Below are 27963 nucleotides of genomic sequence, written 5' to 3'. Positions count from 1 at the left end.
CGGATTCTCATATATATTTTGTCATTCACTCGCTTGCGATTATATAATTAATTTATGACTAATACTTGTTGATGGACCATCGATCCTGCCACCCGCCTTTGTTACTGCTGCCTGTTGCCTACCACTTTTCAGCGTCGTCGTTGCTGTTGAGGAGGCACGGCATCATGACACACTTCTCCATGCGGACACGATCCTTGCACTTGTAGCTGAGATCCGTGTTGAGCAGAGTGCGGGTGCGCTGCCGGACAGCGTTGTCGCCACATGTGGCAGTGCAGGGCGTCCAGGCGGACCACTCCGAATAGCGGCACTCGTCCCGCGGATCGGGTGGCGGCGTCTTGGCCACATGACGTCGTTCCCCAAAGCCACCGCCGCTGATCGAGTAAATGTCGTCGCAGCGCTGATAGCAGCGATCGAGGCGCACCAGATGCTTGGGGCAGGGCTTGCCGCCGTACTTGGGAGAGCGGAGAACGCGGCGGGTGCGCAGCTGGTGGCCGTCGCCACAGGTGGCGTTGCAGTTGTGGGTGATCCACTCGGAGACGAGACAGTCGGTTGGCTGGAGGCGATCGTACTGGAGTTCCTGCTTGTGGCGAGGCCGGCGGCAGGTGTCCTCGCACTCCTCCTTCGACTTGAACTTGTTGCGGTTGGTGTCACAACGGTCCGACCAGTAGATGGCGCATTGATCGCTCACGTGGTCGTAGTACCAAAAGTTGGCCACGTCGCTGTCCCGGCAGGGGCTCTCGATCAGCTCCTCGTAGCAGAGGTGGGGCACGATGGTGTCACAGCTGGGATTCGTGCAGTTCACCTCCTCGTGGAGCTTGATGTGGCGGCAGGGATCACTGCCATCGTCGCTGGGATCGCGCACGCCGTACACCTGATTGTTGTTCCACACCTTGCGTATACGTTGACGCTTCCCATGGCCTCCGCAGGGGCCATGACAGGGCGAGAAATCCGACCAGGGCGTAATCCCACACACTGGCGGTATGTGCTCCTCCTTGTGCTGGCTGTAGCTCTCAAAGTTGCGAAAGATCGAGCGCTTCTCGGCCCCATCCTCCGCGTCTCCGCCCGCGTCTTCGTTTTCTATATCGCCCCCGCACTCCATGGCCTCGCACACTTTGGTCTCCTGCAGGCGCGCCCTGCTCGCCTTCTGGCACTTCTTCTTGGCCTTCTTGTTGAGGTAGTGCCTCGACCGTGTCTGCTCGCCCGTGCCACATGTCACAGTACACGAGGACCACTCACTCCACTCGGACAGCCCACATTGCGGATCGTCGGAGCCGGCCGCTGGATATCCAACCTCGGGCTGCACTCCGTCTGCTGTTTCCTCATTGAAGCTGGCGCAAGTATGTCCCACGCAGTGCTTCTCCTCGCGCAGGGCATTGTTGCAACGATGACGCTGCAAGATGAGTAATCAAAGGTTACGTACGGTGGTCTACCGTCGCAAGGATGGCCACTCACCGATGCCAGCACGGGATTCTTAAACTCGCGCGTCCTGTACTGCTTGCCGGGTCCGCATTTGGTGCTGCACTCGTCCCACCTGGTCCAGGCATGGGTGGCGCACTCCGCGGGCAGCTGCTCCGCTGGAAAGGCATTCGGAATCAGAATCAGAATCAGTCAGAGTAAGTATTAAGTTGTTGTGGCTTACAGTCCGTCGATTCGCAGTTCTTCTCGTAGAGTCGCCTGCGATTGATGTGCAATGTGGCCAGAGGTTTCATCTGAGCGCCGCTGGGGTCGTAGAAGGGCGAGCGCGGATCGTTGGGGTAGTTGGACTTGATGCGGCGTACCACGTCGGGCGGCACCTGCGGCTGGTCGGCAGACTGCAACGAGAATGGATTGAGAATCGATGGCAGAGAGACGACTTGCAGACAGTGTTACCATATAGGATGGACCGCTGTCAGTGCCCGCATCCCAGGGATACAGATTGTGGACCTTGTTCTCCACCCACGAGCAGTTGGGCAGGCACAGCTCCAGCCCGGAGACACCCACAATCCAGTCGGGCGAGGGATCCACCATGGAGACCAGCGAAATCAGATGATGATTCGAGTCCACTCGAAAGACGGCAAAAGTCTTGCCCGTCACATTTGGATAGGCAATTCCCCGTGCCTTGATGATCGTGCGGATGTGCTCGCTCTGGTCCTTCAGCTCGCTCTCCAGGGTGCGCGTGGAGCCGTGCTCGGCCACCTCCCGCAGCCCCTCGCTGGCCATCTCCCCGTACTGCCAAAATCGGTACTCGATGGTGTGGGAGGCGCCGATGATGTCGCTGAATCGGGTGCGCCAGCTGTTGGCCGGGAAGTCCTTGGGGTGCGTGTGCCGCGACCATTTGCCTTCGAAAGTGAGCTGCAAATGGGAGTAGCTGCAAGTGAACTTTGAATACATTATTGGACGGTACTCACCTCATATTTGGCTTCGTCGCAGGCACAGCATGGATCCATAATGCTGGGCTGGGTGTCGATGTCGTCCACCTCCTCCTCGCACATGCGCTTGGTGAGGAAGCCATCGTCCATGAACCAGACATCGCGATGCTGCATCACGGTCGCCCGCAGCAGGATGCAGCCCTGTCCGGGGCTGGACGGCGCCACCCAGACCACATCCACGTGAGTCTTTACATTTGTGTTGGTGTTCTCCACTAGATTGGCGCAACGCGGACTGAAGCGCGTCTCGGCCAGATCCTGTAGCTCAAAGGTGCCCACTGCATTCGGATCATCCTCACCGTCCCCCGTCTCCAGGTCTAGGGCCAACATGAAGCTCACAAAGGATAGCCCCGAAAATGCACTAAGTGTCACTGGAAAAGCGGGAAAGGTTAGTTTAAAGGGCGAAGATTCCTACCTTGGCTATGTTTCCGATCCACTCACCATTGTACCTCTGGCCGGGCACATAGCTCTGGGCATTGCCAGCGACGGACAGCACATAGTTATCGTCCACTGGAGACTTGGCTGCAGTGACACCCAGCGGTATCCGATTGCATGCCTCGATTCGAGGCCAAGTCCGCGCCACTACCAGCAATAAGATGAGGCGGCACTCCAACGCTTTCATTGCGGATCGCTGCAATCAGAGAAGGAACTTTTATTCCCTTAATTGTTTTAATTATCAGCATTCGTACGGCAATGTCAATGGCAGGCGCCAGTTGTGGCTTTCTGAATTGAACTTGAATTTGCTGCTGCTTCGGGCAATCATCTATGCATACACTGCGACATGTATATACCTTTCAATTGAAGCACACCCATTTACTTTACCCAGTTTAGATGTCCATTTCTATTTTTACAGACACTTTCTATTTCCTTCCACCATTGCCATGCGGAACTTGAACCAAGCGGCGTCAGCGTTGTTTTCCCCCTTGACAATCGCATCACATTGCAATCTCATATTTAATCATTTGTTTGTACATGTGTGTAGTATATGGATACTATATAAACCGACTACGTCACTGATTAAATTCAATTGAATAACGCGCCGACTGTCCATAGGAAATGTGAGCAAAATAACAGCCCCCAGACGTCTACAAAAACAATTCCCATAGATTTCCATCATTAAAAACACTTTTGGGGCTTCGCCCTGACAGTGGAAAAAACAAAAGTAAGTCCAAAGGTAAGCCCAGTCTGAACCCAGGCACACAACAACTTATGGCATATTCAATTTACCAATGTAAAATGAATCCTTTAATTATATTTCAGGATGTTTTTAGCACTTTTTGATGGATCTTTTACGCGCTGGACAGAAAATGTACGAAAATGTTTTTAGAACGGAACGTTCTCTGGAGGCACTCGAACGGCAACTGAATGCAAATTTTGCACGAGCATCGGAACCGACAGCCAGCCCCGTCGATTATTGGCCAGACGATGTGCATCATATGATTCGTGTCGACTATGGGAGAGAGAAGCGACGCTCTTCTTTCCACTATCGTTCAGCACGGCTTCCGTTTTGTGGCGAGGCTTCGCATTTGTTGATGGGGTTCTGTTTTCGCTCGCCCATCCTAAACAAAGGGGAAATGCAAGCCACGCCACCGGGTACTGTGGGAAAATATGCAATAATAGCAAACAAAATCTAGATCTAGCTGTCATTCAAAATAACCTTGGGAAAAAGGTCTGTATTTATAATTAGTAGGTACATAGAAATCTCTAAAACTGTCTTGGGGTCAAAAATTGTTTATTTTGTTTAGTTTCATTTTATTTTTAAATCATTCTTCCAACTATGCCGACGAACACAGCATTTATTCGACGTGAGTTCTTGGTTCTTATTTCTAGGTCGAAATTATTTCACGACACATCCTTTGCAGCTAGTAAAAAAGGCTTTGGAGAGCTAAAGCTAACAATTTGAAGGTAAGTTTCGTAGGTAAAAGTGGGAAGCAAGAATTCCAAATGGAGAGTTCCCCAGTTTTCGAAGAGGAGGAATGCAGAGTCCTGCTCGGTGTCCCTCGACGACTGTGTGTCGTTGCCAGAGAAGACACAATCCTCAACCAAAGCAGAAAACTCTTGCTTCCGCAGCTAACCCACGTAGGTTTACCTTCCATTTTTTGTAATTGTTTTTAACCAGCGTCCAGAGTGCGACCGAGGAAAACTGGCATCAGACACTGGGCGAGCTGAGGGATATGCTACAGCTGTGCGAGGCACAATACAACGAAGACCTAGGGGAGCTGGCCAACACCATCGACTCCATGAGGACTGAGATGGACAACCTAATGTCTCGGTGAGTGGAGCAGCCTCATCAATTTATTCTGATGAAAACTGTTGCTTAATTATCTATAGCAATAAGGGGCTGGATCAACAGATGAAGGATTCGGAGGCTTTTGTTATCCAGGCACAGAAGGAGCTCGAAAGGAAAGAAAAGGCGAGTTAATAGACTGTCTGGAGGAGGAGTTGAAGGACAAGCGGCAGCAGAGCTGAGGATGCAACAAGCCAGGTAGAAGTGGAGAAAGATCAGATCATTTGCGATTTGAATCTGAAGCTCCTGACTTGTATGCAGTTCAAGGAAATGCTCCACAGACAACTCGAGGATATTCAAAAGCTGCAGGCGGGCAACGAAAGGCTGGATAGAAATATCCAAGAGACTGAGAGGGCTGAGATCAGGTTAAGCCCTCACTGATGTGCACAGTTAAGCACCTAAATATTGTCATTCCGAATCCCCAGTGAGCTGCAGGAGAACATGAAGAGCACGGAACTGCAGCTTGATTCCAGTTGCCAAAGGGAGCAGCAGCTCAGCTTGCCTCTCGAGCATGTCAAGTCGGAGCTGTTAAGGTCCGAGCAGCTGGTGGTCCAGTTACGGGAGGAGAACGGAGAAAACATGAGTCAGACTCAGACTGAAAACCATTAAAGTCGAGGGATGAGCAGCTGTGCCATGTCTTCAGAAAACTTAGCAGCATGCAGAGGAAGCTTATGAGCATGGAGGAGTCTATAAAACTAGTCAACGATCCGAATTATCGCCTCTCCCACCTCTGCAATGGGCAGCGTAAGAGGAACGCGACACTTCCCAACTCATTTTTGTATAACATTTCGAAAGCAATTCAATCTCCAGAAAGGTGTATGAGGATCATATCAGCATCAGCTTCAGCAGACGATCAGAACAGCCAACTCATCAGAAGAGATGCTGCTGTGTAAGTAATTTTCAGCAGGGAAACTTTCAATTGCATGGAAATTACTTTCGGCCACCTTTGCTTAGGAGCCTCAGGTAACATATTTTCCGGTAGGCATTGCAATTGCCAGGACTGGCAGCACCAAGCTCATCAGCATTAAAATTCCATGTCAGGTGGTATAGAGACAAGACAACATCGGAAATTGATCAATCGACCAAAGTGATTTATAGTTATTGTAAATATCGCTAAATACTAAGTATCACTACTTGAGTCGCTTGTATACGTATGTTCATGTGGGTTGGCTTGGGTCGTCAGTATTGGGGAATGATGATGATCAGTAGAGATGCCGCCCGGCTCAATCTGGCACAGTTAATTGAAATGATTTGCATTTTGAGGGCAGGGTCGCTGTATTTACGCTCTGCCATCGTTCGATGGGTTTCAGATACTCCCGAGGGCTGATCAATGCGAGTGCCTCAAATAAAAGATCTTGGACTTGAGTTACCCTAACAAATCCAAAGCATTGCTTTCCTCTTTGGCTGAAATTCTCAGCGCAACGAGCAGCGCGAGAGCATCACCTCGAGCGCTCATCTCGACAAATTTCTGATGCGGAGGTTTCCTAGTCTATTATCAGTTATGCTTCAGTTAGTCGCATTGGACCGCTTGCTAAAGACGGTTGACGGTGCCAATTAAAAAGAAGGACAACTTTCGGGTGGACTGGAACATCTTCTGTACGTGAGATTAGGAAGTTCTAAGGAAAAGTGAAATTGTAAGTGTAAGTGTAAGAGCTAAAGAACAATTTATCTGTCGTGTGGATTGTTTGGTGTTGTCGGTGGTTGAGCCTTGTCTCTGTGTGTGTTCAATAGATAAGCAGAGAACTTGCCACAAATGTCTCGGCAAGCATTAAGATAATGACACGAGTTTACAGCATATCTGAATCTGATCAAATAACTTTCCACTATCTGGATCAAGCACTTGGCTGGGCAAACAGTCTGCTGGATACCCACCCGAATTATATGCGGCCAACACTCTCTGTGTTAGACAGTTGTGCGTCCAGATTAGATCTCTTTTAACGATTCCAAAGATTCCGTGCATATTTGGGGACACAGTGGTGCAAGAACTGCGCAACCAGGCAGAGATTGCCATGGATGTGATTAATGGTCGCATTGAACCCGCATTGGCTAGCGATTTCGGATTGCATTTTGTACTATCAGCAAAGCGTCGCATTGTCCCATAAATTCTACATTTTCGTATAAATATTAATTGCCCGAATCCGTGACAGATAAAATTCAAAAATTCAAAAATTCAAAATTTTACTGCCATTTATTTTGAACCAGTTGCGCAGATGACTTTTAAGTTAATCCCTCTGTTTATATACCTATTTGGGCAAAGAATAGAGTCGCACCCGGTTACTGAATTTTAATCCGATGAGTGGCGATGAGTGGCGACTTAGAAACTCGATCTACACTTTTATGCGACCAAATATCAATAATAAGAACAAGAGAATAGCAGTAAACAAATTCATAAACTATCTCAATTTATGCGTACAACGTGACGCGTGCCTATTAAATATTTGTTATCCAAAAAATTGGAGTCCGTAAGCGTGCCATTCACTTGATTGCTTTGTCATCTTATCACCTGATCTGTGGTAAAGTCACGCCAATGCTAATGACCTGCGTATAAGTAGCCCCGACCTTGGTATACTGACCGATATCGCAATTTCCTTACATCCGATCTTAATAGATTTTTACTTGAGCTTTTGTGTCGTGCACTGCCAGCATTTGTCGTTTACTGTCCCAAGAATATATCCAGCCTTTAACCAATAACTATGGATGCAGCTGCAGCAGAATACCAGAGGCTGAGCCAAAGGATGGACACAGAACAGCCACAAAGGAGCTCCGTGCTCTACACCACATCCAGCGATGAGGTGGGTAGCCGAATCATTGTTGTTTGGAATGTTCTTTTGACTACTTCGATCCGTACAGCTTTCCATTAACTGCTGCCTGGACAAAGTCGAGAGACAGCTACCCCTTCAGCTGGAAGCAGAGGCAGAGTCGGTGAATGAATCCCCTGGGCAGCGCGATCAATGGAGTCGGGGACTTGAGTTCCTCTTCTCCTGTATTGCCCTGTCTGTGGGCCTGGGAAATGTGTGGCGCTTTCCGTTTATCGCCTTGGAGAATGGCGGTGGAGCCTTTGTGGTTCCCTATGTAATTGTGCTCCTCCTGATCGGCAGACCAATCTACTATCTGGAGGTAGTCATTGGTCAGTTCTCTAGTCGAGGTTGTATCAAGGCCTTTGACATGGTGCCCATTATGAAGGGTGAGTGAGTCCTCAGACAAAGATCTTTCTCTACGCTGAAATATTCCTTTTTCAGGCGTCGCCTATGGTCAGGTTTATTCCACTGCGCTGGCCACCACCTACTACGCCTGCATTATGGCCTTGACCATACGATACCTGGTGGCCAGCTTTGACGATGTCCTGCCATGGACCTACTGCCTGGTGGAGTGGGGCAGTGCTTGCGTGGCCACAGGAGCCACCGTCTCGCCGAATGGAACTGCCCTAGGCCAGGGCGTATCTTCCGCGGAACTTTACTTCACGTACGTTTCAACCAAATAACAATATTCGCCCCCGAGTCTTTTGTAGTAGCTTGCCACATACATTTCAGGCATACTGTGTTGAGGGAGCCTGAGAACCTGCAGGAGAATGGGCTGGGAACTCCCAGTTGGGACTTGGTGCTCTGCCTGGCTGCCACCTGGCTGATCATTGGTGCCATCCTCTTCAAGGGCATACGCAGCTCGGGCAAGGCATCCTACTTCCTGGCCCTCTTTCCGTATCTGATCATGCTGATCCTGTTGGCGAGGGCGTTGACCTTGCCCGGCGCCTGGCGCGGCATCGTCTACTTCCTCGAGCCGAAGTGGTCCGAGCTGCTGAATCCGCATGTCTGGTATGCGGCCATCACCCAGATGTTCTTCTCGCTGGCCATCTGCTTCGGCACCCTGGTCATGTACGCCTCCTTCAACGACTTCCACAAGAATGTTCACAAGTAAGTGGGGTGGCTGGGTGTATGCCTTTTTCCCTCCCTCTTTCTAATGCTGCCTCCACCTGCTATTAGAGATGTGATCATCATTACCAGCATCGATTCGTTCACCTCGATACTCGCTGGCTGCATCATATTTGGCATCCTGGGCAATCTGGCACATGAAACCAACACCGAGGACATCTCTCAGGTGGTACAGGGGGGAGCTGGACTGGCCTTCATCTCGTATCCGGAGGCGATTGCCAAGTTCAAGTATCTCCCACAGCTTTTTGCCGTGCTCTTCTTCTTCATGCTGCTGGTGCTGGGAATTGGATCCAATGTGGGCATGGCCAGTTGTGTGATCAACGTGATCAAGGATCGGTTTAGCCATTTGCCGCACTGGCTACTGTCCGCCAGCTTCTCTCTAGTTGGTTTCCTTTGCGGCCTGGTCTATATGACGCCGGGCGGGCAATTTGTTCTCAACCTGGTGGACTTTTATGGCTGCACCTTCATAGCCATTGTGCTGGCCATTGCCGAGCTGCTGGCCGTGGGCTGGATCTACGGGGTGAAGCGCATCTGCAGCGACATCGAGTTCATGCTGAACGTGAAGACGAGCTTCTACTGGCGCATCTGCTGGGCCCTTGTGGCCCCTGGCCTGATGTTCCTCGTCCTCGTCTACATGCTGTTCAACTATGAGCCGCTCACCTATCGAGGTGTGGAGTATCCGCGGACTGCGTATACCGCGGGCTGGATCATCTGGGGCCTGGGAGTTCTCCAACTGCCCATCTGGGCCATCTACACGATCTACCAGCAGCCGGGAAAGACTTTCAGCAGCGTAAGTGGAACATTCTCCTCGCTCCAATCCGAAATATCCTGTAAACAACTCTATTTTTTCAATCTTCTAGAAATTTAAGATGGCGCTGCAGCCCACAGCGGACTGGGGTCCTCGCCAGCCGCAGGAGCTCGAGGCCTACATCCTGCACAGGAAGCGCCAGGCAGAGTTCAAGCCCCGACGCGGTGGCCACCTCTGTGACAACATTTTCGGCTAAAAATCCACATATGTACATTACATTTTGTTTTCATTTAATTTTACGCTTTATTATTAATGCCAAAACGCACAAAACTTTTGTTTGCTGCAAGCTTTAATTATGACAAAAAAGTTGTTTGTTTGGTTTGTTGAGAACAAATGTCTAACAGTTTGTAATTAATTTCCTTTATGGCTTAGGCTTAGCTTAAGCATTAAAAGAGTGGGTTTTAGGATTGTAAGTACTCGTAATTATCTAAAAAAAACCACAAACAAAAAAACAAGATAATTTTAGAAAATATAAGCCAGAGACCTCTGAAGCATTTCTTAGATGGCAGCTACTTAGATGGAATAATTGTCTTTGACTGGTTGAATCCCTTGAATACCTTGAATTTCACCATTCCGTCTTTTAAGGAATACGAACGAATTATACATTTGGTTTATCTTTTTGTGTTGCTCCTCTCTGCTTTAGTTTAATTATCACAGCACTTTTTTGATATTGTTTTTATTGTGCAAAATTATATGTCGCTTCAACAGAATCCATGAGCCTGGTCTCTGTGTGTGACTCTGTGTGGAGCGCAAGTGCTTAACCAGTTCTCCTCACATATAATTATACTCTCCCTCTCTCTCTCTCCCGATCTCTCATTCTCTTTCTATATATTTATTTGTTATATCATTAAGCTATTTAGTATGTCTCTTTATAGTAAGCTTAGTGGCAAGCTTAAGCCAAGCAATAATTTGTTAAATTAATTATTGAAAATCTTTGGTTTGGCCTGCAATCTCAGCTACATATAAAAGTTAAATTTGATGTCATTTTTTGAACCTCGAAACGGAGTAGATTTTGGTTTTTGTTTTGTTTTTTTTTTCTTGCTTATTTTTGGCAGATTTCTGTTAGATTTGTGCAAAGTTTTCCCCCGACCCTATTGCGGCTTTTCTGATCTGCAACCTTCCCCCCCCCATCGACAGTGTGACGAAAATTTCTAGGTTTTATGCTAAGAATTGACTCTTGGTTTGCGGTTTTGTTAGCCTACTTTTCAGCGCGAAAAATTCAGCGTTTATATTTGTTGTTTTCTGTGTTTTGTTTATACTACATAATAAGTACATACGAAGTTGTTTTAAACTCTTGATATATCTAAGTTAAGTTCGAATTCATATACATATAGTAGTTCTGATTGATTCGCTAATTTATTGTGGCTAAAATGGAAGTTCTTCGCTAGCAACTCTCACTAGATATGGTCCTATTTATTGGGTCTGTCTCCCTAGACGACGTTTGATAGCAAAATCTAAAATACGATATGAGTTACCTTGAGTATAGTGTCTCCTACTTATGATATGAGCCTATCGAGTGTTCATTGGCAGATGCTGATCCGTTTCTGAGTTGAGAGAGTTTTAAAATTTGTTTAGGCCTAGTAAATATCGAATCAGAATCACGTAACAGGTGCAGAGTCCATCGCATTGGTAATGCAGTGTTTCATTGTTTCATTTTTAGTTTTAGTCGAGTTAAACTATGTATTTATAGCTGATAGAAAAATATTGGGCGATGCCATCTAGAAGGCCTGTATTGGTCGATAGAGTCCCGTGTAGCCGCACAGCCTGGCCCGCATGGCCGGGATGAGGAAGGCGGCCAGGGAGATGTCCTTGAGCAAGTCCGCACACTCACACACCAGGAGGTACATCTTGTCGCCCTTCTGCGAGGTGCTCTTGTGCAGGGCAATGCGCCGCAGCCCCGCCGCACGTGGCAAGTATCTGAAATGTTCCATGCACGAGTGAAGGAATCAACAATACAATTCCAGGCCAAATCAGGCGCTCGCCCTCATACATACCTGTACAGCATCCGGGCGCCTGTCCAGTAGAGCCAATTCTTTTCAAACCTTTCCCCATCGTCGCCCTCGAACACCTGCGGAATTAAAATTGAATTTTTCATGAAATCCGTGGAATCATTCGACCTGGCAGCGGCAGCGCCAACCACCTGCCTTGAACACAGTAATAATGTAGCCGGTGGCCGCGGTCTGCGACTTCTTAAAGCTCCCGGCCTCGTTCGATGGCAGGACCAGCGGCGGCCGGCAAATGGACGCCACCTCGCTGTAAAGATCAAGAGTGTGGGCGGCAGTGTATCTGAAATGGGTTTCAATTGAAGATTGAAAATATCATGGGAAACATTCAAGTGGACTCAACTCACTTGAGGGCCTTTGGCTCAAACTTAGACAGCGATGAGACGCGTAGGCTGGCATAGAAATTGGAAGGATCCGTTTGCAGCGTATTGATGAGATAGTACGAGATGAATGGGAATTCGGCTGTGAAAGAAAGTCAGCCAAGTAAACGAGAAGTTCCACTACCTCCAGGAGAGTTACACTTACAGTTCTTCTCCATGTTGGCCAGAAGCATGCCGCCCACGGCCGTGTTGGCCTGCTGCACCTCCGTCACCAGCTCGGAGGCAATTGAACGCTGCTTGAGCAGCGGGTGCGCCAAGGGTGACTCCATGACGGGATCGATGGCCTCCAGCGGACTCATCAAATGCACCAGGATGCATAATTTCGGATCGGAGACTTCAAGAACGCTCAGCGGACTGGCCGTCTTGCCATCGGCACTCAGAGCGGGCAGCTACAAGATGGAGTTTTAGATCTCGGAGATCATAGGTGGGAAGAGCTGACTTACCGGTATACCGGCTGGCAGGAAGCGATCCACGCTATGCACGGGAATGATGAAGCAGTCCCGATCCAAGGTGGCCAGTGAGATCGGCTCGGCTCGCGTGACTCCAGTGTGGCCACCACCACCAAAGTTCACTGAAAAACGCAGTAACTGAATATTAGCGATCGAGCTTGATAAGCTAAGCAAGTGTACAGTTAACGGCTTAGTTGAATAGTTAACCAACGGCATCGATGGCAAGCTTTCGATGGCAATTACAACACTCGAATGACGGAAGCCTCTCATTGATTTGATCCAGTGCGTTTGTGAAGCATAGAAAAGCTTTGCCTTAGGGTTTAGTAAAGTTATGGGAGACTGATCATGTGGATCTCTGTCATTCCTTTATTGGCTCCTCCACCCAATGCTCTTTCTGTGTTGTTTGTGGTTGGTTGCTAACAAACAAAATGTTACCAACAAATTACTGAAAGCAGCTCCTCTCCGCTCTCTCGCTTTCAGTAAAAAACAATCTCAAATGTTAAGTAAAACAAGGTAAACAGAGACGAACAACCGTAGGAACTGTATCTGTAACGGTAGGTTAGCTACAACGTGCAAACACACAGAGTTTAGATGGGGAAAATTGGTGTAAGTTTTGGTATTTGGGGTGTTTTGGTGGGTTCGGTTGTGAGTTTGGGATTGAAACTAGAGGAGTTTGGGTTTGATTTGTGTGCGATTGTTTGTTTGTGTGGGTGCGTGTGAGCATTTTGGCAATGACGTTAGTGGCTGATCGATTGGGCAGCAACAACAACAACTAGTTGAGACCGTAGATCCAGTTGGATCGAGTCTATGTGGGATATTTTTGAGGAGATTCAAGTTCAAACCTTGCCGCGTGGCTGCAGCCGCGGCCGTTAGCAACGTGGTTGTTGCATTGGCCACTGTTGCATCACCATATCCCAAGGTTGTTGTTGCTGTTGCCAAGTGATGCTGCTGCTGCTGCTGCTGCTGATGTTGCTGCTGCAGGCGTAGCATACTGTTATTCGCACTGCTGCTGACAGTACCCGGTCCGCTGCTACTGCTATTCCACCGCATCAGGGAAAAGGACGGCCGGCGGTCGACCAGCGGCTGTGGGGCGTCCAACTCATAGGGCAGGTTGCCGGGCAGGGCGAATGACGTGGCTGTGCTCGATATCGGGGTACTTGGTATGCCTGAGAATGCGCTACATCGTTCTGCAATGGATTCTCTCGATATTTATAAGGACACAAACACGCAGCAGTCAAACAACAAACAACATACGAAATGAGTGTGTGCGTGTGTAGGTGTGTGTGTGTGCGTGTGTGTGTGTGGGCAGGGGAAAATAATAAATAACAATTAGGTTGGCTTTCCATGGAGCTGGATGATGTTCGGGAGAGTTGGCTCAATGGATTCGAACTGCTATTATTCACAGGGGACGAGACAAGACACATTCATCAGTTTCTTCTGTTTTGGGTTAGCTTGGTGGGCTTTGGGCTATTTGTTGGATGTCGCAGCCAACTCGCAGCCACACCGCCAACCGCCCACCGCCTACCGCCAAAGTGAGACTCAAGGCCATTGCCAGGGAAGCAGGAAGTGCAAAAAGTTAAAGGGGAATACAAAAAACACTTACATACGGCTGTGCTCTAGCTCTCTGTACGAGTGTGTGTGCTCTGTGCCCCTGAAGCCAAGCCAACTGGAAATCGGAAGATTAGCTTATGCTTCCACTCACACCCCTACGAGTAGTAGGAAGACCTAAACAGGCACAGGCACAGGCACATGCATTGAAGATGAAATGTGGAAGAGAATGCAGGAATTTTGGTATGATAACTCTGCGACTTCTGACCATCGTACTTACTACTTCGCATTCTTTTGGAATTCTCTTATAGTCTCACTAGGTGGGAATTCATTTTGAATTAACATTAAAACTGTTTGCCAATTGATAACAATTTACATTTATTTTCCAATGTACACATGTTTTTAGTCTGTTTTTGTCTCTCTTATAAATACTTAAATCTCCATTATCTTCCCACCTTTGAGTAGTATCCATCGTGCCCATAAGCTGTTTGTTAGACTGATTGGAACATTTCAATGAATGCACTGCAAATGGATGAAATGTAAATGTGGGGTTACTGGAGCACAAGTGACGGAGGGCCTCGCTCAAGCGAATACAAGGGGATAAGTAAAAAAGGAATGACGGAAAGGAACAAGAGAGTGAGAGAATGGGAGTGGGGTGAGCCATGTTTGTGGATGATTGAAATGGGCGCTAGGAGAAACGGAACATTTGCTTGTGCTGTGCTGTTGGTTGTTGCTGCTGCTGCTCTTGCTGTTGCTGTTGCTGTTGTTAGTGCCGCAAGGCGAACGTCAATTTACCTTCGCCCACGTCATAGCCAGGACGATTGGGTGAGAAGAACAGGTGTGTTCGGTAGTGGATCTCCTCCGGCTGCTGCACGAGGCCCATGTCCCGCGACCGTTTCGTCCGGTTCGCCTTCGACTGTAGCTTCCCGCCGCCGCCGCCGGACTTGCTTGCCCCCTCGCGGAAATTCTTGCGGAACATTAAATTCATCGTGAGTACAGGGGGGTATGTGGTACGGGCTACGCAGTGTAAGAGACTTGTTGTTGTGGTGTGGGTGGTGGTGGTGCTCTTTGTCCTGTTTGACCACCGCTCTTACCAAGCCGGAAGGAGCACGTGTGTGCGGTTGTGTTGGCTGTGTGGGTGAGTATTGGGGTATATGTTGGTTGGCTTCTTTGTTCGCTTGTGGGGCTTTCGCTTTTTGTTTGTTATCTCATTTGTTGTGTGGCTGTGGATTTCATTTGGATAACTTTCAGTTATTTTCGTTTTTTTTGTTGCGCTTTCGCTTTGTTAACTTTGTTATTATCAGGAATTTGTATTAATTTTTGTTTTAAAGGACTTTCCATTTACTTGCCCTTAGCCAAGGACAGAAAATAATGATAACAGGTGTAGAAAAGTTATCTCCATGTGTTTTGGGTTACTTCAAGGGAAACAGTCGACTATCGACCGCTGGCTTATTTTGTGTGTGTGTAGGAAATATGCAGGATGTTCAATCATAGAAATAGTTGAATGGGGAAGAGAGTCTTTAGGCTTAAGGCTTAAATAATGCTACAATTTTACAGTCGTTGAATGGGCACCCATTTACTTCACCGAAGAGTGTCGACGCAGTACATACCCTGCTCTAAGAGAGAGAGAGTGGGTAGCTTCGTAGACACACGCAATCGTTTCGTCGCCTTCCGGTTCGTTGACTTGGTCGTGAGGCCGTACCAAAATGGCTGTTGTCCGCGGTAAAGTGGCCCAAATGGCTTTCAGGGTGTTTGTGTAAGTGCCGGTGCTGGTTGGTATGTACAAAACTGTATTTGCAAGTGTGCGCGTGTGAGGAGAAAACGGCTTACGGCTTACGGAAATTGCCGGTTTCCGTCTCAAAATTACTTAGCTCAACCGAACTGAACCAAACTTTCAGGATACGTAAGAAGCAAAGGGCAACCAGAGAAAACAGGGCAAAGTGGAGAACCTGGAGAACCGGAAGCAGCGGGAAAAAACGGAAAAAAGCGGGAAAATAAAATTCCAAATGCTTGGCAATTACGATTGCCTCTAAGCTAAGGCTACTAAGGCACTCTCGGCTGGAAGGTGTCAGTGTGTATCCTGAGACACGTTTGTGTGAGTTTAATTAGTTCAAGACACGGCGCAATTAGTTTTATGGTCGCTTATTGATTGTCTGGCGCGATAAATTTAGACAGCTGTTTCCGAGAGCCGAGCGGTGAACGGGGGGGATGGATGTTGCAGGAACGTTGGACCGACTTTGAGTACAAATTGAAAAGTGCTTAGCCAAGTGCTGGGGCCATTTACAAACAGCTTGCTGGCAGGCTTAAATGAAGCATAAAAGGCTGCTCCCAAGTTACCAGGCAAACTCAATTTGAAATTAGTCAAAGTCTGCGAAGGAAGGGCATTCCACATAAAGGGAACTCTTGGCTTTTCTCCAACCAACTTGAGGCAATTCCGGCTAATCCCATTAAACTTGATGTGAAACGAAATTGGCAAACTTAATCTTAATGAAATGTCAAGAAGTTTTCTCATAATAATTTGAAGAATGATTAAGCCATTAGGAAGTCATAATTTGCACTTGCATTATGTGTACTCTCTGGTATCAAGTAGGTTTCCGCCTGTTTATTACTCATACGCAGCATAGCTCAAATGGCCAAAGGCCCCAACTGCATTTCCATCAACAAAGTTCCTTTCGGCACCCACTTAAGCTCTGTTTTCAGCACTCCCTCAATCACGCAGGCCATCAACGAAACCAGAAATCTAACAGAACCACGCCAAAATGGATCGTAAACATTTTTACAGCATTCTCAAGTGGCTGGGGCCCCAATCTTATTAATTGTTTTTACGACCCCAGTTACAGCAATAATAATGCCTATCATTAAACATCCAACATACATATGTACATACAAATCAAACAATCAAACAATCAAACGGCCAAGAGATCAGATCTGCGGGGCAAGAGCAAGGCGGGAGATAATAACCACAGAAAATAAAGGAAAACAATTTCGGGAAGCCGCATTTCGTTTCGTTTTCTGGCCAAAAATAAACAAGCTAATGAAATACAATTTTTGCGTCTTCTCCTCTGCCAAAATAAACCCAAACGAGCAAGAAGAAGAGTCACAAAAATTATAAAATTAGAATTTTGCCAACAAAGAGAGCGAGAGAGAGCGTGGGGTGGAGAGGGGCATACTCGTAGAGCATCGAGAGTGTGCTGTACATGACCTAGACAGGTAAGGTAGCCCGGTCGGACGGCCCTTGACCTTGCCGTGTGTGAATCGTAAACTACATACATATCACGTGCATGAATGTGTGTGTGTGTGTGTGTGTGTGTGAAGTGCCAAAGATTTGGGTGCTGTGCCACATCTGAGTGTGGCCGATACCTACATATAGATACATGTGCCTGGCTCTGTCGATTGGCAATCTGAAATCTGATTGCTGAAAGAGTCAATTCATTTATTTCTTTAATCTTTAAATCTCTTAAACATCTGCAAAGTATTAGAAATTCCACGGGTTAAGGATCCCAAACAGGCATCTAACAATATAAGTAGCACTTGTTTAACCCTTCTGAAACAGCTAAACTGAATATGTGCAGGTGTGAAACAATGGAACAATTGAATTTTCATTTGGAATATCTTTTGTTTGTTGGCATTTTATCTTTTTATTGCCAAAGATATTTCACTTTCTCCATGCTTGCACGTATACAAAAATCGGTTCAATTATGGTTTAATTGGACTAAAACTGAGGCCACATGTAATTTGGTTTGCACTTTAATCAAAATTTTGGGGCATTTTCCGCTTTGCCAAATTGGTTTCAGCTAGTTTTAGCTGCAGGACACAGCGACGCAGAGGCACAGACCGACCGTGGTTCTCTTTGTGCTGCAGCCGTTTCGTTTGTGCGTAATATTCAGACTAGGACTGCTCGGCCCACTAATTGGTTTAATTCCACATAAGTGTGCAGACCCGAGTCACGACACTTAAACGAGCACTATCCAGATACACATGTAGTGTATCCAAAGCTATGCGTCACCCGGTGGGGGGGGCCAGGTGGCAATTAATAGAGAAATTGGGAGACCTTATCGATGGGACGATTGAAGGTTTTTCCAATATTCACACGCTTTATTCAACGCGCTCCTTCCGACGCCACAACTCAAGGAATTATGAATGTTGTACGAACATGAACAGCCCGCGTCGCGTCAGATATACAACTGGCACTTGGAGAGCTTTTCCGCTGACAGGCGGCCATGCCATGCTGGCGACGGCGCTGTCAGATCTCTCATCGCTCGCACGGCGAGCGTTTTTCATTAACTTTACATGCTACTCTATAACTTAAATATATGAAAAATGACACAACAGAACAGAACCAAAAACAAACGAACAGCAGACTGAAAGCTCTGGCCTGGTTGGTCTGGTCTTCGTCACTTGTTGCGCATACGCCGCTTGTGACGGACCGCTAATGCGACTGTTAGGCTCTGCCTGGGGCTGCCGCTCACGTGTACGTGTATTACAGTGATTCGTCCCAATACCAAAACAGTGCAATGATATGTTTTGCGTGCTGCCGAGCCCTGCTTTATATGCAGGTACATATATTTAATACACATCTGTACATAAATCAATATACCCTATTTACCCTTCGAGTATAGGGCATAAATATGAACCTACCTACTGTATGTGGAAAGAATTTCAGGGCTTTACGAAACGCCAACAATTAACGCCAAATGAAAATTAAATCGAGTGAAAAACATTGCCCACAGGGCAATGGCGTAAAGTAATGTGAGAAACCCCGAAGCAGAAGTAGGCCAGTCGAAGTGGGCTGAAAAGGGCACTTGGAAAAGCTATACAAGATATATTCCTTCTGTTGAAGTGAAAGCTGTTAAGTTTGTAGGGGTTTCTCATCGTCTTTAGGCGCTCCATAACAACAGCTGCTATTTTTCTCAGCTTTAAATATTAATTTCAATTTCATGAAGCATCAGCATAAATGAACTCTTTCTCACATAAGCTATGGGATACCCCTTATGGCATTTGTTCCTTACCCCTTCGTAGCTTTTATTTCCTTCCTATTCTGCTTTGCTTCTCAGCTGCCTGCCCCTTGCTCTCCAATAGGCTTTTTATTGATTATTTCCTGTCTGTGTGGTTACCAATCACTCTTCATGCTGTGGCTATTCCCAGTGCCAGTATGTCCTAACCCCACCGTTCGTACCCAAACGAGAGGCAGGAACCACTGCCAGAAGTTTGGCTGCCAACCGGAAATCATTCTTTGTTTCTGTGCTAATTGGTTTACCACAAAAAATGAGCATCTTTACTGCCAGCTGCAGAGTGCTAAGAATATTTGTTTCTTATTACGTTAATTCTCAAATTGAGAAGAAAATCCCGTCATCGTTCCATTGGCCAAATAAACAGATTTTGCATTAATTGCATCTAATTAATAATCGGACTTCAAAAGGAGAAGGCAGAATATTGAGGCAGAATACGGCTAATGGCGATTTATTATTTATATTATTTATTATTTTCCGATATTTTGGGGTAATTTAATGTAACATTTATGTATTTGCATAAAATTTCTTCTGCAGTTTGCCTGAGGCCCAACTCAAGTGCAGGACGAGCAAACCGCATTTGTGAGGTTTTTGGAGCTTTAGACTGTTGTGTCCGTTTTCAACTTGAACTGGCCCGGAGCCCCAGGGACCAGCTGTGATTTACATGTGTCCAAGTTTGAGCGCTTCTCCTGCCTCCTTCCCCGACAGCGATTGTCATGCAGCCGGCTTGGGATTAGTGCCATGTGAGATGACCCTGCCACAGGACCTGCTCTTTCCATTCTCCTTCACTTTTCGGTTGCATGCGGACTAACTGCGGCAAAGCAACACGCAACAATTCCACTGTACTGCCACTAAGTGACTGCTGCAGCAATCAGCTTTAATCAGCTGAGGAAATACCCTATTAAAACCACCAACTTGGGATTACTTTTTATGATCTATCCGAGTAAGTTATTGTTCCTCAGTTGATTGCTTTGTCGATTGTGACTCGACGGGGATTTTGCTTATTAGCTTATCGACGCATAAGCCACTTTTCCAAGTACTGGTCCTTAAGCTTCCACAAACCACCCTTAGGGACACGATCTAAATGAGATTCCATGCTTTATAAATTCAAATGAATTCCATTTTCATGGCCTTCTCAAGTGCTGCAGGGAGACTTGGTGTGGAGCACTGGGGAAAAGTGTTGAAAATGTCGCCGTTTACCATCCGTTGTGCACAGCACACTAAATCTTAAGTTGGCTTTCAGATTCCCGTTATGAGCTGCTTACCGTGAGCATAAATTCTCCTGTTCCTCTGGCTATTTTTCACTCTCTGTACCTCTCTATGTCCACGTTGCGCTAGCTTTCAACTGCTGTTCTTCAGTCTCCTGTCTCTCCCTCTCCCTTTGTGCAGGCTTAAGCAGGTCGTAACTTTTACCGTTTCTTGCTGCCTTTTTGCATTTTTTTAGTCTCTTCGAAGTTGGTGCTAGGCACGTGATTTTTCTCTCTCTGTCTTATTTGCTTTCTCCAGCTCATTGTTCTCTCTCATTAGGGTTCCTGGTTGGGCTGTCATGGCAAATGCCATTTTGATTGTTCGTTATTGAGTCCTCCACGAGGACATAATCTGCATTTTGTGCCTAATTTATGCCACAAATAAGTATGTAGTTTGTTCACTATATTTGCTGTTAACGGCAGTCGGCATAAGCCTTACATTGCGTCAGGCAGTTCTATGTTAAGCATAGTTTAAGAGAGTCAGAGCTCTAGCTATGGCATACTGCATATCTTTTATATTTGTTATTTTTTTAGACGTAAGACAGCTTAAACTGCATCAAAGGTATCACATCGTCGACTCATCTTTATGTCTGTACATCAGCTTTAGTGCTCCACTGCTGACTAACGCTCACATGACTGGGCTCCCACTGGTACACTCACACTGCCCCCCGGTGCTGTCCATTGCATTTGATGCATGTCAATTCAGAAAAGAGTTACAAAAAAAGTATATTTTACCTTTGCTTTGATTCTGATAAGCGGATGTCAAAGATAGCCGGTTGATGGACAGGGAAACTACGCGGGAAAATGGTAAAGGGAATGACAGCTAGAACGTACATAGCTATGTATCAGTCTTTTAGTACGAGAGTATCCCCGACGTCACTCAACGGTGCTTATTCACACTTTTATCATGACTGAATGAGCAAGGAACCCCCCTTATCCATACACAATTTGAAATTCCATTAACTCTACCATTGAGGAAAAAATAATAGAAAGAAATGGGAACCGGACATTATGATGTTAACAGAGACCATAAAATGGTACTGCAAATTGCAAGTAAATCTGTGTCAGCATTTCAGCTCTCGCTGCATCAGTTTCAATTTTCTCAACTGCTTTTCCTCGTGCTTGTTGAACAGGGGGAAACGAAGAGGGATGCCAGAGGGATGACAAGATGGCCGGCGCGCAAAAGGGAGAGCATAAATAACGGCATCATTCCATTTCCGCGAACATAAAATTGAAAAATGTTGTGCAAATTACGTGTAAATACCAAAAACAGAACCAAACAACCAGCACCGAAATCGCAATGAAAGAGCGCGTAAATGTTGCGGCCGGAAACTGTTTCTTCGTGTGTTTGTGTATGTGCGCACTGCTCATTGTGTGCCTCCGTGTGTGGGTTTGTGATTGTGCCATGGAAAGGCGGAAAGAGTGGCAACTGCATTGAGGTTTATGGCGACGGAGTCTGATACACGCGCCTTCGTACCGTACCACGAGCAACAAACTTTCATTTGTTTGGATTGTTCTTTGTTCTTGCATGTGTTCTTTTAAAGCAGGAAAAAATATCAGAAAAAACTTCCATAGTTTGGAATAATTTGATCTAGCCTTCCCATAAGCGTTATATTCTAGGGTAATGGCTTGCATACTCGTTTCGTTCCCGGTTTGCCTCTCAGCCAGCATAATTCTTTGTGATTTTGCACACTTGATATTTGCATAACATTCAACCACAGTCAAGTGCTCCACAAATATCCAATTACCAAATAGAGAAAATTGCGGCATAAAAACTTGTTAGCAATTGGCAAGAGCCAAAATGCTGATGTATAAATAATTCCGAACCATTATGGGTATGCTGACACAAGTGGCCATAACCTCACATAACAAACAGGCAGCGGAGTGCTTCCACATTCGCCTGTCTACCCAGCAGGAAATTGCCATAAGCACGCACAAATTGTGGAGGGTGAGAAAAGGAGAGCATTTGCACAATTTACATGAAATTGGTTTGCACTTACGACACTTACCCCCCCCATGCTGCCCCTTACACACAGAAATATACGAGTATGTACATACTCTATAAATGTAGACTCACTCATGTAGTCGCATTTGATGGGCTCGGGTGGGGGCTCGTTGAATTGCCTGAGCCAGCTCATCAGGGTCGCCAGTTTGTTGCGTTTCGTTTGGGTCCGCTCGCACTTGAGGACCGCCTCAGAGTCGAGCTCGAAGCCCGGATTGAACTGGCCCATGTCCCAGAACTTCTGGACGGCGTTGCGATACATTGTACGTGGTGCAGCTCTCAACAGGTGCCAGCAAACTGACGAAAAGGAATACCTTGCAAAGGTGTTCTGATTCATGGCTGGGCCTCGAGCAGGCAGCCATAAATTTAGCTCAACTGCTGATAACAAAGACCAAGTTACATGTCAATCAAATGTGAACTTCTTTTCACATTTTCCTTCCTTTTTATCCGTTGAGCAACCACACAAAATCCCAAACTAATTTCTGCTGTCATTATTCATAATAAGCGCTGAAATCAACACTCAGACAAAGGCAGACCCCGATATTTATGACTCTCTGCTGCAAACACATCTGACTGGCAAGCAATAATTCACAAAAATCCACAACAATGGAAGTCGTAAAATTGAGAAATTTATTTGCATAAAAATGTATGGGGGTCCAATTTAAAGAATTCAAACTAAATCAATCATTATCTACAATTCTAAACAATAAATTCGTAAGAATAAATGATTTCCTTAAACTATTTACACACTCTAACATTCTTAAAATACTCAAATAATATATTAAATATTTTCTTACTAGAAAATTTCTAGCAAATGGGGGGAATTTGTGAGGCTTAAAGTATCTATAAAAATGTCCCCCACATAGCAATTTAAATTTGTGGGCGTTTGAGCTCGTAAAGTGTTTTTTGTGAGATTTATCATAAAGCATTAATCATTCCGAGCGATTGCAGCAAATCAATTATCCACAAAGACGAAGATTCAGCCCCTGACTCCGACATTAACTTGTCTTGGTTGTCCTTGGTATTGGCCGCTGCTCATCACAACAGATTATCGCCAGCGCCGCAAACAAATTGCGAGAGCATGTCGGACACAGGGAGCGCCCTAGCGGCAGAGGGAAAGCGAGACTATAGAGCTGTTAAGAGCTACTCCTCCTGGCCGGTGTCAGCGCTTCGCATTCATCTCTATAAGTGGCATTTAGAGCGTATCTGTGTATATATGTACCGTTTTTTTGAGTATGTCTGGACAAAATAAAACCCAATTTTCTTCTTCTTCGGCTTGGCGTTGCCGTGCAGCATTTTCCTTATTGCTTTTGCATGCCGAACCACATTTCCATAAGAAAATGGCATAAAATCATACAATATTAACCAAATGAGAGGCAGCGCAGAGGGGAAAACTTGCTTGGATTAGGAAGCGTAAAACTTTTGCAACCAATTGTCTTTAGCAAAACTTGCAAGCGCGATTTGAGCTAATTTTTCGGTTTCACTGGGAGCTGTTCGAGCTTCTTTTCTCGGAAAGACAGCTACGTAGACACTTTTTAAAGAGGATTCTAAGAGATAATTATAATTAAAACAAAATCAAAATACCTTTCTGATCTTTGACTCCTCAGTACACAACTATCTATCTTGAGAAACTTCAAACTTTTGTCAGCTAGCACGTTCCTATTGAATCCTGTATGACTTGTTCGCGGTAAGCAAATGGTGGAGATGATAAATACTTGAGGATCTGTAGAGAAGGGAACCTTTTCAAAGGAGCATTCCGTTTTCAACATTTTTTACGTTCCAAAGTCCTTGTTTCATATCCTATACGTGACTCTCCATTGAATGCATTCTCAGATGATGAGAAGGGGTCGTTTTTGGGTGGTAAGTAAGTCGGAAATGGGCTTTGGCATTCATTTTATTTGCGGATTTCTTCATCATTCGTTTGTTGGCAAGAGGAGATTGTGAGGAAGGTCAGGAATGTGGGACTACCGCGACTGAAAGCGCGGCCAGACCATAAATTCCACGTGACTGTGTGGGCAGGCAGAGAAGGCTGCACCTTCACCATCGTAAATGAAGACATTTTGTGGCTCAAAAAAGGGTTTTATGGAGTTCTTAGCCAGGCATATGCATTAAAGATTTTTATTGTTAGATTTTCCTTGAATTATTTGAGCCCTCACACATACACATACATATATTTACATATATGTATAGGGACATAAACAACATAAAGTATGTAAATAGCCAGCATATTTCTTTATGGCATTTTTGCTTTCTGCATAAATAAATCTGAGCGTGAAGAGGAAAGGCTGCCAAGTGGATTAAATATGACGGAAGGGCGAAGCTAAGAAGGAGGGAACAGACCAGAGCATGTCGGGATACTTGGGCACTAAATAGAGCATGAAATCGAAGGAGAAGCCCCCAGGAAAGCGAGAAAAGACTTTTTTATGGCTTAATTTACAAACAAAGTTTTGATGGGAATTGTAAATTGCTCACAGATCGTTCGCTACGCTTTTTAGACACTATTTTGGAGTTTGGAGTTAACGTATGCTCACGTGAAAAGGGATTGTATCAGACTCTACAAGAAATTTATGCGATGCTATGGTGAACCGACGGTCTTATCCTTATCTAAAAAGATCTCGACTCGGTTCGCCTCCAGACAAGGCTGACTGGACGACGTTGTATAACCAAAACATCTTTGAGCTTGTTGGGTGAGTCAGTTTTATAATGAGGTTGACCTTACTGCAGGCTTGCCCTTTGCCTGTCACTGGTAATCGCATGGTCTGACCTCCACAGTCATAGTCCAAGGATGAGGCGAGAAAAATACTTAAAAAAAAAAGTATCAATTGATGGAGCCAAAAGTTCTGTAAGTTGCCAAAAAAACAAGCACCTGCAGTGGCAGTGGCCGTGGCAGTTGCAATCTGCATCTATGTTGCGGATGAAATCGAAGGAGAAGCCCCCAGGAAAGCGAGAAAAGACTTTTTTATGGCTTAATTTACAAACAAAGTTTTGATGGGAATGCATTTAACGAGTGTCTAGCAAGCGATGCGAAAAATCTGTGATAAAACCTCAAACCTCAATTGCATACGAGTGCACTTTTCCCTAACATAGTCTGAGATGTTCTTTAAATACGCTACGATACCACTTGGCTGCCAGAATAGGAATAGATTTTTCTAGAGCTGAGCCAAGCGGAGGTCTGTTCCGACTGACCTGCTGCAACTATAACCAAAACATCTTTGAGCTTGTTGGGTGAGTCAGTTTTATAATGAGGTTGACCTTACTGCAGGCTTGCCCTTTGCCTGTCACTGGTAATCGCATGGTCTGACCTCCACAGTCATAGTCCAAGGATGAGGCGAGAAAAATACTTAAAAAAAAAAGTATCAATTGATGGAGCCAAAAGTTCTGTAAGTTGCCAAAAAAACAAGCACCTGCAGTGGCAGTGGCCGTGGCAGTTGCAATCTGCATCTATGTTGCGGATGCAATTGCTGTGCGGCCGTTGGCAAAGTCATAAATTTTGATAAATGAAGTGGGATGCCGTGTCGCCAGCTAGTTATCAATGTTGCCATTGTCCGGGCTGAGTCTGTCCATCCGTTCTTCCTGTTCGGCCCATGTTTGGCAGACATCCAAAAAACAAACACCCACTCAACGATTGTTGCTGCTGCTAGGATACCCTTTCCATAGCCAAAAGGTCTCTTTACCCCCGAAGAGCATCTAAGTTTCGCTGCTGTTGCTTCTTGAGTGGGATGAATGCCTTTGGCTTTCCTTCTAGTTGGCTTTTCAATTTACTGTTTGTTTGGGTCTTTTCTATGGAATATCCCATTGTTGCGGTGGTGTCGGTGCAATTGCTGCAAAAATGTTGCTCATGCATATGCAACAGCTTCTGAAACGCTGCATAAATCATTCGCCGCGTTGCACGCTGAGCGAACGTTTTCGTAGCCCCATTTATTGACTTTTTCTGTCAGCATGGGCAAAATATTAATTAACTAGAGAAGATTAATGAGTCTCTCACGGTCTGGCGCTCTGTCACAATTACAAACCTGTTCCAGCCTGTAAATAGTTGCCTGTTTCTGTCGTAGTCATTGCTCTTAATTATGTTTTAATTTATATGGTTATCGAAGGGAAACAGTGTTAGGATAGATTCGAGAAACTGATTAATATTACATGCTGATTATCAGCGATACAATTTGTATATAAATAAGGTAATAAATAAACTCTTAAACTAATTTGGATAGTAACAATAGAAGTGGCCATGTCATCTTGTCTATGCCGAGAGCTTTCAATAATGAATTATGTTTCTGCAAGGTGTGACGGACTCATAGATTATATTGATATGTATATATTTCCTTTCCTATTACCTTATAAATCTTACTAAGACAAAACTCGTAGCAATAATTTCAATGAAATCTATTTTGGTGGCAATCAAATATAGTTCTGTGATCTTTGTTAGAAACTCTGGCGGTTTTTTGGGACTTTCGCTTGCAATCACGCTGACAAATTGCCAATCGATTTTGAAACGACAGACTGCATCGCCTGTGCGACTTTTTCCCTCTCAAATGCTCTACGCTTTTTGACTGTCTGTGGAAAGAATAACAAAGTTTTGTTTGCGTTTTGATGATTGCCGAAGACAATGAAATGGCAATCAAAGTCACGTGCCACCCATCGCCAGCTGCAAAGAGTTGCATGTAGATTTGTTCGAAGGGGAAAAATCAAATAAAGGAGGAGAAAAGTATGGGAGAGAAAGTGAACGGATGGGAACGAAAGGTATCAGGCCCACAGAAGCCAAGGTACAAATATATTTTTGCTGTCTATTTCGTTTTGAATGTCGGAAGCAAATGGCGCGCTTGGGATGCCTACACCAAGACCGAGAACAAATCAAAACATAAAAAGAACAACGCATTTCACTTGCATGCCAAAACCGTGTCTAATATGCTCATTGGCCCTATTAGTGTCAGATAAGACACATTTAACAGATTTGATATCTTGTCTTCTTTATTTGATTGTCATATCATGACCCTGAGCCTGACCCTCACCCCTACCACGACTTACCTTTGTTGCTCGGTCCATTGGCCGTCTGCAGCGATGACATGGGTATGGCCAGGCAATTGCGCGATGGGGCCGGCACCGACAGTGCCAGATCCTGTGGCGGCTCGGAGCGCGGACATGGCGTGTACGCAATCTTGCTGCCACGTCCGGGCGTGGGACTGACCCGGGCATGACGTCCACCGGTTACGGTGCCTACGCCTCCTCCTCCGCGTTCGCTCATGTCTGCCTTGCACTCACACTTTTACTGGGCGGATAAATGCATATTGCAGCGGCATCCGCTCTGCCCCAGAGCTGAGAGTGGTCAAGTGGAGCAGCTAAGGCAGCAGGTTTGTGGTTGAATTATGACATATGGCAGTGGTGTGGCATGCAGCCCGCTTCCGGCTCTTGTGTGTGTCGATGTCGATCCCAGGCAGTTTACGTTAATGCTAATGCACGGATTCCAAATATCTTCGGGGGGGGGGGAGGGTATCTTTTAGCTCTCGGAATGGCCTGAACTTTTGCATTCAAATGGCGGAGGCTGGGAAAGGAATGCGACCTGAGTGCACTCGTGAATGGCTGCCGAATGAGCTGGTGAAGGCAGGCGATGCGCTGTGGGGTTGTGGTACCTGACCGTGAGCAAGGCTAAGGATAACACACGCGGCGCAAGGACAAGGACACGGGGATACAGCCAGAAGCAACGACAGCGGCAACGGCAACGGCAACGGCAACGACAACAAATCGAAACTTTACAACATTCAAAACGGCTCTCTACTTCACTCACTGTCAATGCAACGGCAAAGGCAACGGCAACACGGGGCTACACCAACAACATTTGCCACATCCACGTGCGACCAGTCGACTTGCACTGCTCGATGTCCTGTCGACGACTGAGACGAAGGCG

The 27963-nt window shown here is 46.0% G+C and overlaps 3 protein-coding genes across 13 annotated transcripts; 1 reads left to right on the top strand and 2 right to left on the bottom strand.

Moving 5' to 3' along the window:
* Positions 1 to 24: 24 nt before the first annotated feature.
* On the bottom strand, positions 25 to 17538 carry LOC117581019 (spondin-1). Of its 2 annotated transcripts, XM_034267973.1 has the most exons (8): positions 17535 to 17538; positions 9127 to 9131; positions 2847 to 3036; positions 2388 to 2776; positions 1870 to 2331; positions 1640 to 1811; positions 1453 to 1574; positions 25 to 1390 (listed from the first exon to the last, which is right to left on the bottom strand). In XM_034267973.1, the coding sequence occupies exons 3-8, from the start codon at positions 3025 to 3027 to the stop codon at positions 119 to 121; spliced, it is 2598 nt and encodes an 865-aa protein (XP_034123864.1). In that variant the 5' UTR covers positions 3028 to 3036; positions 9127 to 9131; positions 17535 to 17538; the 3' UTR covers positions 25 to 118. The 2 variants fall into 2 exon arrangements, with proteins under 2 accessions (XP_034123864.1, XP_034123776.1); XM_034267885.1 differs by lacking the exons at positions 9127 to 9131; positions 17535 to 17538 and adding an exon at positions 3633 to 3712.
* LOC117581207 (sodium-dependent nutrient amino acid transporter 1) lies at positions 6200 to 9657 on the top strand. Of its 3 annotated transcripts, none has more exons than XM_034268306.1 (7): positions 6200 to 6326; positions 7396 to 7484; positions 7543 to 7876; positions 7932 to 8154; positions 8223 to 8600; positions 8670 to 9408; positions 9479 to 9657. In XM_034268306.1, exons 2-7 carry the CDS (start codon positions 7428 to 7430, stop codon positions 9620 to 9622), a joined length of 1875 nt encoding a protein of 624 aa, XP_034124197.1. In that variant the 5' UTR covers positions 6200 to 6326; positions 7396 to 7427; the 3' UTR covers positions 9623 to 9657. The 3 variants fall into 3 exon arrangements, with proteins under 3 accessions (XP_034124197.1, XP_034124110.1, XP_034124291.1); XM_034268219.1 differs by having other exon boundaries at positions 7301 to 7484; XM_034268400.1 differs by having other exon boundaries at positions 6200 to 6332.
* On the bottom strand, positions 10415 to 27963 carry LOC117581357. 8 transcript variants are annotated; one of them, XM_034268703.1, is made up of 9 exons: positions 17171 to 17244; positions 14602 to 14773; positions 13101 to 13445; positions 12253 to 12380; positions 11955 to 12198; positions 11777 to 11891; positions 11571 to 11712; positions 11421 to 11494; positions 10415 to 11343 (listed from the first exon to the last, which is right to left on the bottom strand). In XM_034268703.1, the coding sequence occupies exons 1-9, from the start codon at positions 17180 to 17182 to the stop codon at positions 11145 to 11147; spliced, it is 1431 nt and encodes a 476-aa protein (XP_034124594.1). In that variant the 5' UTR covers positions 17183 to 17244; the 3' UTR covers positions 10415 to 11144. The 8 variants fall into 8 exon arrangements, with proteins under 8 accessions (XP_034124594.1, XP_034124420.1, XP_034124502.1 ...); XM_034268529.1 differs by lacking the exons at positions 14602 to 14773; positions 17171 to 17244 and adding an exon at positions 27087 to 27962; XM_034268611.1 differs by lacking the exon at positions 17171 to 17244 and having other exon boundaries at positions 14602 to 15124.

This window comes from Drosophila guanche, unplaced genomic scaffold, assembly GCF_900245975.1.
Source record: "Drosophila guanche unplaced genomic scaffold, DGUA_6, whole genome shotgun sequence".
Taxonomy (NCBI): Eukaryota; Metazoa; Arthropoda; class Insecta; order Diptera; family Drosophilidae; genus Drosophila; species Drosophila guanche.
Note: the sequence above shows the minus strand (reverse complement) of the source record. Positions and strands in the feature narration are given on the sequence as shown.